The following is a 13,966-nucleotide window of genomic DNA, read 5'->3' as shown; positions in this document are numbered from 1 at the left end:
TTTGCAGTGGAGTAACCATGGCTTTGTTGGTGCAAAGCATTTCCATATTGATCATCCACAGGCAGTGTTAATGTTACTTCTCACCAACTCTAATGTGAAATTCACAAGCATTTTAATAAACAAAATCATTTAAAAAGACACTAATATTATTTACCACTACCCTTAACACTTTAGCTATAAGAACATCATAAACTTCAAATGTCATTTTGTGCATCTGTTACCTGGATCCAGGGCCATCTGTCATTTTCGGCAGCCGTCCAGGCGTTTACCAGTCCCTTTTTGTTGAGGCGGGCAAAATAGGGGTACCATTTCTGTAGACCAAACAAAGCTCGGTGGGTGGAGGAGGCGGTGATCTGCTGGTTGGAGATGATGCCTCCTTCCATTCCAAGTGGCCCAGAACATTCTGTGCAAGACAAAGACAAGATATTTAGGATAATTTAGAGCGTGAATATTAATTATGCAAAGGATAAATAATGAAATTAAAACTTACATGTACAGTATTTAATATATAGGCAAAGACAATAGGTATTTGTTTTTATTCTTTCAGCTGCTTCCATTAAGGGTTTGCCACACCAAATCATTCGATCTGGCACAGGTTTCATCCCTGATGCTTTTACGGATTTTATTAGAGAAGCCTACAAGTAAGTCACTAGCCATGTCAATTACAGTAAAGCTTTTACTTGCCAAGTGAACTAGACAATAATTTGTCTGAATGATTTGTCCACCCCTGAACATTCACACAAATTCAGCTGTTCCACTGCTAATTTTAATGTATCTTGGATGATCTTAAGATACACACTTTCTGGAAATATTCAGGTTATGTAGTGCTAAAGTACCAAAAAAAAAAAAAAAATGACAATGAGTCATCATCTCAGGTCCATTATCATCACTTGTAGCCTGTCATATTCGCCCCACATAACCTCACTCACAGTCCTTGCCTGTCTTGTTTTCCAGCATACTTTTCTTGCTTGTTTGCTCCTCAGTGCCATCTGCCAACATTTTACTCTGTGACAAGCTATCATCATCGAGATTGTTTCCTTGCTCTTGTCCTCCAAGGTGATGCTCTTAACCTAACATGAATTTAGTCACTTTGTTGAGGATGAGTGGGTTTTGTCTTATTGCACCAGCATTTCAATGACAGATGCTTCATACCAGCATACGCTTAAACATGAGTATGATCAGTGACTGTAGAGGTTTCACTTAAAAAAGAGAAAAAAAATAGCCTTTTAGGATAGATCTAGTATACATCTGAAGAGGTTTTTATTTCTGTCAGAGGGAAAACATGGATTGATATTTAATCTTTATAAGCTTTTATGGTTTCTTGAGGTTCATTATGGAGTTTGCTTTGAAGTGACATGATTCCAGTACTAATGTGTACCAGAAACCCTTAGAGTTCTAGGGTACAGTACAAAGGCCATAATAGGTAGAGGGGGTCAGGGGTAGCTCAGTGGTTAAGGAATTGGACTACGGTACATGACATTTGATGAACATACATAGAACCTCAACATAAACAACATACTGTATAACCCATGCTCCGGATCCAACCAGGGAACCAGAGCATGGGTTATACAGTAGACTGTGACAGTAGACAGTGATGTGACCCTAATAGTTGTGAGGTGATCATACCAAATAACCTGGGGATTTTATAAATGAATTAATGGGTTTGCTCATATCAAGTTCATACTGTATTAAAAAGGTACCACTGTATACATTAATCGGATAGTAATCTCACTCACTCACTCACTCATTTATCTTCTATACCGCTTTATCCTGTATTCAGGGTCACGGGGACCTGAAGCCTATCCCAGGAGGCTTAGGGCAAGAGGCAGGGTACACCAGATAGTAATCTTTAGGGCAAAAATAAATTGCACAGTAAATTATTTTAAATGTAAAATTCTTACTATTTATGTTGCCTATAGATTTGAGAAACTTTATGTCTGCTACATGTTCCCCTTTATTGTTTGACACGATCTACATGTTTGTGATTCATTTTTTCTTCCTCATTACGATTCATGATATCAATCTAGCCATATGGGTCCTGGTTGTGCGGAAGACTTTGTTTTTATTAGCTCTATGATGTTGCATGATATGGGGGTTCTTTGACAGATTTATTAGCTCTTGCTATCAGTGGGGTATGTAGAAGATGAATGGCATGGATTCCTCAAGCCTGTGTTGCTAAAGCTTTCTTTTCTTTTCTTTTTCTTTCTAGCAAACCTCCTTTTTAGTGGCAGTGTGCATTTTGGTGCTTACTAAATGATGTTACTTTAGTGACAATATGTAATGATTGTGGAACAAATTGTGTGTGGCTAAAAAGTGCTTGTTGCATTTTTTATAGATACACTCACATTCGGCATACATGATCTAAAGACCAACAAAATATAAAATGAGTATACTGTACTTACAGTATCCGTTATTCATTAAAAAAATTAATGTCAGAAGCTGGGAGCATAAATTATTTACCGCACCACGCTGGAAATGTTCTAGAAGACTTTTTTCTTTTTTTACAAGTACTACTGTATCTTGTACAGTTGTGGACAGATGTTTGGAGAATGACACAAATATTAATTTTTACAAAGTCTGCTGCTTCAGTGTTTTTAGATCTTTTTGTCAGATGTTATTCTGGCAATACTTCTAATTCTATTTATATACTAAAGTACCATTACAAGAATCCCATAAGTGTCAAAGGCTTTTATTGACAATTACATTATATTTATGCTGAGTCCCTCTTTTTCAAGACCTTGGCAATTTGCCATGGCATGCTGTCAATCACCTTCTGGGCCACATCGTGACTTATAGAAGCCCATTCTCGCATAATCAGTCAGAGTTTGTGTGTTTTTGTTTGTGCACCCGCCTCTGGATAATTGACCACAAGTTATGAATAGGATTAAGGTCTGGGGAGTTTCCTGGCCATGGATCTAAAATTTCTATGTTCTCCGAGCCACTCAGTTATCATTGCTGCCTTATAGCATAGGTGCTCAATCAAGCTGGAAAAGGCATTGTTAATTACCAAATTGTCCTTGGAATGTTTGCTGTGAAGAAAACAAGTGCCTTTTTTCTTTATTCTAACAACTTGCTTATTATTAAAACTCATATTTCCTTTCCGATTTGACTAGATTTCAATAGCATGTCCTATATTTAGGTTGAATTCAAAGACAACCATACAGATCAAAAACACGATAAAGTTCCATGTTCACCACCTCATTTCTGTCCACATTTCTGATTGGGTTCTAGCTGAATTCCACAGAGAGATAGCTTTAACATGCAGCTGTAATGTTCTACCTGAAGTGTTTAAGAATCCTTCACGCTAAATGGAACCTTTTTAGTGCTCTTTGTACCATCTCCAGCCTGTTTAATGTCCCCCTGTTTACAATTCAGTAAGTTACTTCAATTAGAATTCAATTAAAATTTAAACGATCACCTCCTGAATCAATACTACAAAGTGTAGCCTTCTATCTTCTTTCCAGCTTGTTAGACAAGGTGCTTGGAGGTGTAGATATTTGGCATTGGTATCTGAGTGCTTCCTGAGTGGCTCTTGTTCTTGTCCACAAGGAGAATGAGCTGAGCAATAGAGCATCTAAGAAACCTTGTGTGTGCGTGTCTGTGTGTGTTTTCCCTGCAATCTTCAAATCCCGTCTCATGAAATCAGTTAAGACTTAATTTAGTTAGGGGCATCTTTGCTCAGTGGAGCAAAGCAGCTTTGTCAAAATTGTCCTGAGAAACAGAGATTTTGGCAGTGCATGCCTAGTAAATGTTTGTAAGACAGAGAGTAAAAAGGGCAAAATTTGACAGAGACAGTACTAAGAGAGTTGTTCTGTTCTGTAAAATTATTCATAGGATGACACGAAAAGCTTTTCAAGGCCACTCCTGTACTATTACAATAAAAATAACCTGTACAGGCCATGTGTGAAGTGGAAATGTTAGCGGACTGGGTTTTATTTCTGAGTCAGGCACAAAGCTTATTTAAAAGAGTTATGTGATCAAATGTAATTAATAGTGGAAATGATTTATGTTAATGTCTCTGATGTAAAACAGCACTTCCACCCCAGGGGCTTGTGGCCACTTTTAATTTTATTCCATTATTAGTCGTATAAGTACTTTTCTTATTGAGTTCCCTGTGTTAATTTTCTTTTGACTGGTCGTTAAAAGTTTCACAACTTAAACTTAAAAACAAGTATATAATCTTAACTCTTAATAAGTCATGTCTGTATTACTGTATATACACCAATCAACCGAACTGGCGACCTAACGCTAACACATTAACATCAACAGAGGCCCCATCCCACAAAACCACACAAAACCCCCACAAATGTGTGTTCCAAAGAAGCTAATCCTGAAGATTATGCAACCAATCTTGCTTCCCTGACAATTTAGTTGCTAACTTTAGCTGTTCTGGATAGATGATTTTTTACTGTACTGTATATGCCCCCCAAATAGACGTTTTTCCACATTATACAGTCTTGCTGCAAACAAGACTAAGTTAAAATGCAAATTATTCATATTTATTTATTAGTATTGTTGCTAAATTTGGTGTAAGCTTCTAGAAGCATATGACCTGTTAGAATTGGTGCTTAAAAGAATTCCATGCAATATTAGGATTTTTTCCCCAAAAATTCCATTCCAAATTCTAAAATTCTTTCCTACAAAAATTTAAAATTTCGCAACCAAGTCAAATTCATGTTTGTAATATATTAATAAATTTCACAATAATATACTTTTTAAAGTTTACTTCTTTTTAAGTGAAATTTAAATCATTTAAATTATTTCATCTGAATAAAAATTAGGATCATTAAAAAACTAGAATTCAAAAAAGTTAAGACACTACAGTACATAAAAGGGCATGAAATTGTATTAAGCCAGGGTGTTTCTTTTTATCTGATAAAAATATAAATGTGCATTCAAATTTACAAAAAAATAAGCATGGATCAGAAAATATGAAACATTAACTATTATAATAAATAGTGTTATATGATCTTTTTATGATTTATTTTTTTTTACCGTCAGTATGGCGGGACACTTTTACCAATACACCAATACCATGTTCTGGCTGAAAGTTGTGACTTGGAAAACATTGTGAAATATGTGTCAGTGATCAATCAATTAAACTGATCATTTTTTTCTGTTCTATCATAGTCCTTTCTTTGCCTAGTATTGTGTAAATGCAGCTCTTTTTACACTGTATATGTGCATGTGTAAAAAATAAGGGGTCACCTGTCACTTGGTGGTTTAAAAGTAAGTTCATTCTAAATCAGCTATACAAAGTCACTCCCAAGATCCTTCAGAAAAAAGTTGCAAATCTAAACTATACTAAATCACTAATAAAATAAAATACAGTAGGACACTGTAGAGCATAAATGACAGATGTATATGATATATGTAGCTATATGAACGTCTTTATTAATTTTTGAACTGCATGCACAAATTAATCAACTTTTTTAAATATTACTGTAAACACACTGATCAGCAAATTGCAATTTTTAATTTTTTTTTCCTGCATTGTCAACAACAGTCATTAGTGTGTCTCAGGAACACACTGTGCTAATGCCCTGTAGGTCACAGCCATAATGTGTATCCAACCAAGATCAAGGAATGGAAAAATAACAAGGATCTAGGGAGAGTGGTGGCTAATGAACATGTGTTTTGACACAGCACCCAAGCAATAGCAATGACGAGACACCTGGGCAGCAGGAAAAAATAGGAAGATGAAAGATCTGATTGCACTTTCATATTTCCTGCTGTTATTATGTGCAAATCTTTGGAGCTACAAAGACATTTGATAAAATGAAAGAAATGTAAAAAAAAAAAAATGCTTGTTTGTAGCCACTCATTTCATTTCTTTCTTAACTCTAAATATGCACTTATTAACTATCTTTTGGATCAATAGATTCTCACAGCATCAGACACACCCATTATTATTTCTGTTAATTACATTTCTATCTTGTTTAGTCTTGGTTAGCCTGGATGGCCTACACCTTCACAGCTACAGTACTTTCACACAGTTGAAGGCTATCAAGCTGCTACACAAAATAATTCAATAAATTAGTAAATAAATTCAGTGAAAGTAAGGTTCATACCTCTAATATCACATTTTTGTTATAAAGTTAAAAAAGAGAAATTTTCATAGGAGACTATGGTTGGGATTGTGAACCTTTTAACATGAATAAGACAGTGGCAAGAATCTTTCTCTGAAGAAAGCTAATTTTCCCAGATTATTTAGTGGCTAGATTCGGAAACTTTGTGCTCATCTACAGTAAGTAATATTTAAGCAAAGTGTGGTTGCACTTCTGCACAGCTGTAATATCTTTGGCGCTTGGGCTGTATCACTGAATATTCACTATAATAGCATGACCTTAAGTGTGATATTGCTTTTATACTAATGGCATTTATTTAAAATGTATTTTATGAATTATGTAATTAGTTTAGCCGCCAACACATTTCCTTCTGCAACTGGCAGAACTAGCATTTAACTGACAATTAGTGTCATTAAAGATTATTAGAACCAAACATGTCAGGTCTTTTATTTGAATTTTATTATTATTATAATTTTTTTGAGGGGGCACAATTTAATGGCAGTGTCACCTAAAATGTTAACAACTCCGAAAAACAAATGTATTTATTTATTTTATTTATAATTATCTATTTAACTTGTTAATTTTTAAACTATTTAAACGAAATATATAATGTAATTTAAACTATTTAATGTATTGGTCAGTAACGCTTCTCTTTTTTTCTCCCTAAAATTCTCAAACACACTATATCCAGTGAAATGTCTCTTTATCTCTCAACTTTAATGATCCTAAATGGAGTTAAAGCGGCACATCCCTCACTGAGAAGCACTGTGCTGATAGATTGGCCAAATTGTCATCTCTTTTCACCCTCCTGGACCTCTCAGCAGCATTTGAAATAGGAAACCACAACACTCTTGTTTTTTCTTGCAAGCCTTGAAATCTGTGGCATGTCACAGGCCTCAATACTTGGTCCTGTTTTGCCTTTTCTCTATACCAGATCTTTTGGGATTGCATAGCTTTTTATACCATTGTTGTGCGAATGACACTCAACTCAACATTCTCTCCTTTCCTTCCCCAGACACTCATGTTCCTGCTTAGATCTCAGCATGTCTGGGAGACATCTTATCTTTTATGGCAGCTCATCAACTGAAACTTAATCTCAGATACACTGAACTGCTGTACATCCCAGGTAATTCATCCCCCCATCCGGATATTATAATTTCCCTAGACAACTCTCACATTACACCTTTAGTCACTGCCTGCAACCTTGGGGTAACCCTGGACAATCAACTCTCCTTTTCTCTTCACATTGCTAACCTTATACGCTTATGTCGATTTTTTCTTTATAACATCACAAGAATTTGTCTCCACATAGGCCACTCAGGTGCTTGTTCAGTCCCTTGTTATCTCTAGACCAGACTCACTCCTGGCACATCTGCATCTGTGCACCATTTGTCCCCTGCAGCACGTTTCTTCAGATCCTCCAGAACTTCTCAACTGGCCACACCATCTCTTGAGGACCAAGAAAGTATTTGGACTGTTTTTTGTTCTTGCACCCAGGCGGTGGAATGAACTTCGTCCAGATGTCTTTTACAGCCGAGACACTGGCAACCTGTTTTTTAGGTATTTGAGTTAACCCACCTAAATAAACAACCAATCCTTCCCAACTGATGATACTTCTAGTTTAGTAAACTGGTGAACCAGTGTAAGGATATATTTATTGATGAAAACTTCATCCCTGTAAAATTATAATTTTATTACATTTCTATTACAGCCATCCTATAAAATTAAATTAATCAACAATTTCTGAGCAATTAGACTGGAGTATGTGGCAGCATTACTATACAATAGAAGAGATCAGATACTCTGTGCAGTGTAAGTTAAGCTTTTGTGGCTGAGAATAAAACTCCTGAGACATTTGATTCTCGATTTGCATCGAGAGCTCAGGCTCTTATACACTAAAGACTCTTTTATACCTATTAGTCCAAATCAGGGTTAAATTCCTACTTTTGGGTCATTTGCCATGGGGTTTGGTTTGTTTTTTTTACTGAACAACCCAAAAAGCTGTAAAACATTGGCTGAGGATTGGCTAGGGCAGGAAACACATGCTTAAAATTTAGACAGAAACAAACTTCTGCCAAGTGTGTAGAGAAATCATAAAAATCACTTAGGCATGAAGAACGCATAGCAGCACTCAATATATTCTATTACTACACTGCATAAAAAGGCATTTTAGCAAGTGGAAATATTTTGAATATAGGTGAATTCATCTTAAAATAAGATTACAACTAAAATATAAAATTACAATTTACTAATATATTTTTAAAATGTTTGCTTTTCTTGTTCTATTGGCAAATTCTTTTTCTAATTTTAATGATTCATTAATAAAAGTAGTAAGATTTTCTGTCAATACAACCAAAAAAAAAACTATCACTTACAATTTAAGTAACATTTAGGAAATAAACTTCATAATCTTATATTTGTTTTGTTGTAAACTGATTAAAAAAATTATAGATAGGTTTGTCTAAATTCCATAATATTAAATTGCTAAGATTCTATTTTCTAAAGGTTATTATTATTATTTTTTTATAATCACACCTAATTCTTAATTTCTTTTTTTGCTGGTCATTCCCAATCTCAGGTCAAACAGCACTTACTGTATGCATCACCTAACTTTGTTCTCTGGCTAAGTTTGTGACTCACATCTACAGGAAAGCATTGTCCATTACCCAGTACACACAATGTTTGGGTCATCTCTTACATTCTGAATCGCTTTCTCTCTGCAAGCAAACTACTCTAGATTTCGATCAAAAACCCTACCAAGAGGTGGTCTCAGGCGGTTGGTTGTAATATACAGTACACATTCGAGTTTTATAGCTCTGTTTTCGCCTAACAAACAAACTAAACTGATAATCAAATAAATTCTTGTTGATCTTTTGGCTGCTCCTGCACAGGTTTACGCCAGATGCCCTTCCTGGCACAACCCTCCCATTTTATCGGGGCTTGGGACAGGTACTTCATCCAGTTGTTTAGAATCGAACCCGGGCCTTTCGCATGGCAGGCGAAACATCTACCACTGAGCCACCAGTCCCCTATTGCCCTGATGACTTCAGACACAAAATCACCAGCCTGAAAGATTTTAAGTTGGTGAAACTTTAAGGTGACAGTTACTGTTACTTAAGTATTTACAGATACTTAAAATATCAAATTTGTTCAGCTAACCTAAAAAGTGTCATTTCTACAAACTTAAAAAAAACAACAAAAGTTTTAAATACTTATCAAGGTCTATTAATTTGAACGAATTGTAATTATTCAAGTAAACAGTACTCCATATATTTAATTAAATTAAGCATTAGGGTTTACAGTGTGATTGGTTCTTCTTTGCCATTGTTATATTTGTCGCTACTTCGTGCTATCCATGTTGATGTACTCCGTCCTTGTAGAGTTCAGTATTTGCTGCTGTGATCACATTGTAAAACAAAATAGTGTATGCCTTATACCTTAAATGTGAGTAGTTTCTATTAAAATATTTTTCCATAATTGTCATTTCAGTTTTATCACTAAGGGCTGCTTTACACAGCTGCATATCCAGATCAGTTGTATGTCCTGCCAAGCAGGTGGTTAAGCTTTTCTGCCTAGTTTGCTGACACGTTAATTTAGTGTAGTTAAGAAACAAACATCTCTTCTCTCTTATCTACAAATGAACAGAAGTATACCGTATAAGATAGACATCTCATGTTAAGACAAATCTGATAATGTAATGTAGTAGAAAAGAGAAGTGTAAAATTCAAAATTTCAGATTTTGTTTAGATACCGTTACTGTATATAAAGGAGGTTTTTTTTACGTTTTAATAAAAAAAAAAGAAAACGCTTACAGAAAACATCATATCCTTTTAGCAATATTATTTCAGAGCACTTATTATTTAAGTGGCTTATGATGTGCCAAATAATGTTTTTTTTTTCCTTTCTTGCAGTTGTGGAGATGAAATGCTTCATACGAGTACATTTTTAAATCAGCTAAACAATACACTTCAAATTTTAAACCGTTATGACAGGTAGTGGTTTAAACCCAGACTCTTCAGGTGACTATTAGTGTAAACAGTTTTGATTTCTTATATATTCCAAAAAAAACAGAAATTATCATTTTCGCATACTGATAGATAATTCGAAAGGAAATATAAACTGTTTGATGTTGGAGCTATCCATGTCTATTAGCATTGTATTACATCCAGTAATGGGGAGGCTTCTGCCTTGCTGTGCTCTGATTGTTTAGGGCTGCACGTAGGGCCTTCTGTTGATATACATCTTCAGTTCAATTTGTAGCTTGACAGCTCCCTGCCTTCTCCACACACCAGGTGCTGACTGCTAATATTTACAGAGGTAAAGTGCTCACTAGCTCACCGCCAATTCATCTCAATTGCTCCATGCTATTTAAAGGACTCAGATGTGTTACAGTTTTGCCTCATCCCGTTTTATCCTTCAATCAAACCTTGGATTTGTGAGGAATCAAAGCAAAGAAATGCCATGGGATGGATTTTACGACACCTATATTCACAACAGGTTTTTAGCAGGCTTTGTCTTCGTGGCAAATCCATAGCTTTAGGGTTCAACAACGTTAAAACGAGTTGTTTTTCTCCACCCCTATTTTATTTTGATTATTAATGTAAGATGGACAGGGATGGAAGCCCCAATGATAATCAGTTAATGTCAGTTCAAAATTTCGACACAACTGTCAGTCATTCTACATTCATAAGTTAATGGGGTACATTTATAATGGGGTTACCAACGATTTATTTATTTATTTCTGTGGAGAATATTTCTGTTTTTTTTTTCTTTTAATCCAAAACTTTGTGAATCAATTAAATTCTATATTTTATAATCTTATCTTATAGCCCTTTAGCAGGCTACTGATCCACATGGTTAGACAGTAAAGTCCCCAGTGCTGCTGTAAAACTTAAGACATTTAACATTTAGCTAATTTGAGCTCAAGTGCACTTATATAAACACGGTACTGTGTTAATTCAACACTGGGGATTTTGATGTGTACATATTGCTAATGAATTTGCCTTTTCGTTTCATCTCAAAGGATTACAATAAGTGTTTCTGACATACAGAACTATATACAGTACATGCAGAGTCTATATGAAACAACACAAAACTAACTGGGATTACACATAAGTAAAGTAGACTACTTTAAGTGGATCCATCCATCCATCCATCCATCCATCTATCTATCCATCCATCCATCCACAGTCAAGCACTGCCAGTATAGAAGTTTTTATTGTCTTTAATATCAGTGTATGAGTGTTAAGTAATTAGGGAGTTCATGTCTCCTAATTTAAACAGTGGATAAAATAAATGAATAAATGAATTAATTAAATTCTATTGTATTTCTATTCATTTGTAAGAGCTTTTTCCACTGTGTGCCTTAGAGATAGGGAGGAAATTGATTCTGTTATGTATTATACATTTTTTTTGTGGCATGCATCACCATACTGACTCCACAATCGATTTTCAAAAATTTATTTTTTTATTTGATTTATAATTATAAATGTGGGTTTACTCTAAACTATTCAGACTTTTGCAGGCAGCATAGCAGCCCATGTGGTGGTAATAAATTATTTGTTTATTTTATTTATGGCGGATGATGTATCAGAGATACACGTAGATTTTCTGAGAATAATATAGATTTTGATAGTTTATTCTAACTTTAGGATTAAATACTCTTTTTTTAAAATGCAGATTAAAGTGGCTTATTCATGTGGAGTTTGAACACATTAAATCCAAATTACAAACATGAACATAAAAAAATATGACTAGGGCTAGGGGAATATAACCAGGATCTAATGCTAACAACAACAATGATGACAAAACTACAAAGTAACATAAACAAAGAATCAAAAAGGGAACGAAACAGAACTGCAAACCAAACAGACGCAAATGTATAGACAAGCTAATCAACTTAAACAAATACAAAAGGGTCATGTACATTTAATTGCTCATTTCAGCAAAAGAAAATTTTAAAAAGCATGATTAAACATTTGTGCGAGAGCATGTTTACAAAATTACTTACAAAATCGCAATAAAATCTAATCAGTGCCTAGGTATTATGATCACTTCCCTAGTGTGTTAAACATGATTTCATCACAAGTAATACTCAGTCTTTAATAATGTGGTTCGATTAATACATGCTTTAACAAAAATAATACATTGTATTCTGCTTGTAACAAAATACCTGCATATCTGTACAAAATAAAAAAATAAAAAATTCAAGGACGTCTTGTTTAAAAAAAACAAAAACAAAAAAACTATATTGTAGCGAATGCCAAACTTTCACTAAGGGAAGGGATTTGCCCTCTAAAGTTTCTTTCTTTTCCCTCTTTCATGTTAAGGCAAAGCAACTTAGTCCATGAGGGGAAAAAAAAAACCTTACAGATTTTTGACATAAGCCTTACATACTATAAATCCTCCACTATTGCCTTATAAAATATTTATTCAATGCTTATAAATGTGTTATGAAGGTCCAGTGGTGCATTTTAAATAGTGTTGCTATTTTAAATTGCATTTTTTAAACAAGCTGCATTTATATTAACAAGTATAGCATACAGTATATAATATGAGGCATCATAATGTACAGTACAGTATTATACAGTACACTACTACTCGATATTTCCATTATATTAGGGTATACTAGATATTTTCATAGTATTTCAATATACTTAAACCAAGTATTCCTCAAGACATTGGAAATTCCGAAACCACTGCAACACCAATCCCAAATAACATTAGCAAGTCATGAGATACCGGCCTTTCGGGAAGACTTTCGCCTTATCACCTCGGATTTATTTTCTCAGCCGAGGCTCAGTGTTGACGTTTCCCCTCTGCAGATAATGATCTTTAGTGAGGACCTGTTTGAGACTCTCTCACACTGACCTCACCGCACAAGTCAGCAGTCATCCCTAAAGACAGCACAGTGCTGCCAGGACTGCTGAACCTTTTTCCTCTGGCAGGCTGAGCTATATGCTTCGCAAATTAGAGTAGTCATCAAGCTCACAGCTCACACAAGCTCACACTGCTGGGCCAGGAGTAAATACAGTGGTAATGGCGGGGGAAGGCGAGAAGGAAGTGGGGCTTCCATCCACTTGTAGATTTTGAATTTGTAATAAACGACAATTACTGTACTCTATATTGTGATTTAAGAAAAGGAAAAATAATATTGTACAGTAAGTCTGACAAACTTATCTACAGGGAGTCAGCACGGTTTCACGAGGTGGCAATAAGTATGGCTTATCGCGATTCATTGTGAATTTTTGCAGTTTTGGCGTAGTGATTATGTTTAATATTTTTCGCACAAAAAATTTACATTTGACACACAAGTTTGGTGTTTTGGTTCCGCATTAAACTCCTGCAAGACCATGCCTCCAAATCGCGAGGGGAATCCAGGTGACGCAGCAGAGTCAGCTGACCCCGTTTAAAGGCAGCCCCGGGAAGACAACGGTACATGCTGTTTACTGCCTGCTTGAATGGACACCATTTTGTCTCAGAGCTGTACTGGACTATGAACTCTGTCTTGCTGAGGATTTTCTGACATTAGAATTATTCACCATCAGGACAGCATTACAGGACAGCCATTTTATATCATAGTGCTTTCAGACTGATGAATTGAAACTGGTGAGGCCGACTCATTTCTCCCGCACCCTCACACGCAAACGCATACAATATACCGGACTTTGAATATTTTATAGATTTACTGACACGCTAAAAATATTGTATATCATTGTAAATGTTGGTATCTGGTGTCTATTTATAGTACAATACATGTGAGCTACTCCCGCGATTTGTTCACATCTACGAAACTTAGCTCTTCGATCAGCTCCTATCTATGGAAAATTATAACTTCAATGTTGTCAGAAGTTGGGGACTTACTTTAAAACGTTTGTTTTCATAGTAACTACATGACT

At 35.2% G+C, this 13,966-nt stretch overlaps 1 protein-coding gene across 1 annotated transcript in view; it reads right to left on the bottom strand.

Moving 5' to 3' along the window:
- edil3a (EGF-like repeats and discoidin I-like domains 3a) overlaps positions 1–13,966 on the bottom strand; it is a 209,566-nt gene that overhangs the window by 59,011 nt on the left and 136,589 nt on the right. Inside the window, exon 5 of the mRNA XM_053481489.1 lies at positions 222–403. Within this exon, the coding sequence (XP_053337464.1) occupies positions 222–403 (182 nt within the window). The remainder of the gene's footprint in view (positions 1–221; positions 404–13,966) is intronic.

The sequence above is a fragment of the Clarias gariepinus genome, chromosome 21 (assembly GCF_024256425.1).
Source record: "Clarias gariepinus isolate MV-2021 ecotype Netherlands chromosome 21, CGAR_prim_01v2, whole genome shotgun sequence".
Classification (NCBI taxonomy): Eukaryota; Metazoa; Chordata; class Actinopteri; order Siluriformes; family Clariidae; genus Clarias; species Clarias gariepinus.
Note: the sequence above shows the minus strand (reverse complement) of the source record. Positions and strands in the feature narration are given on the sequence as shown.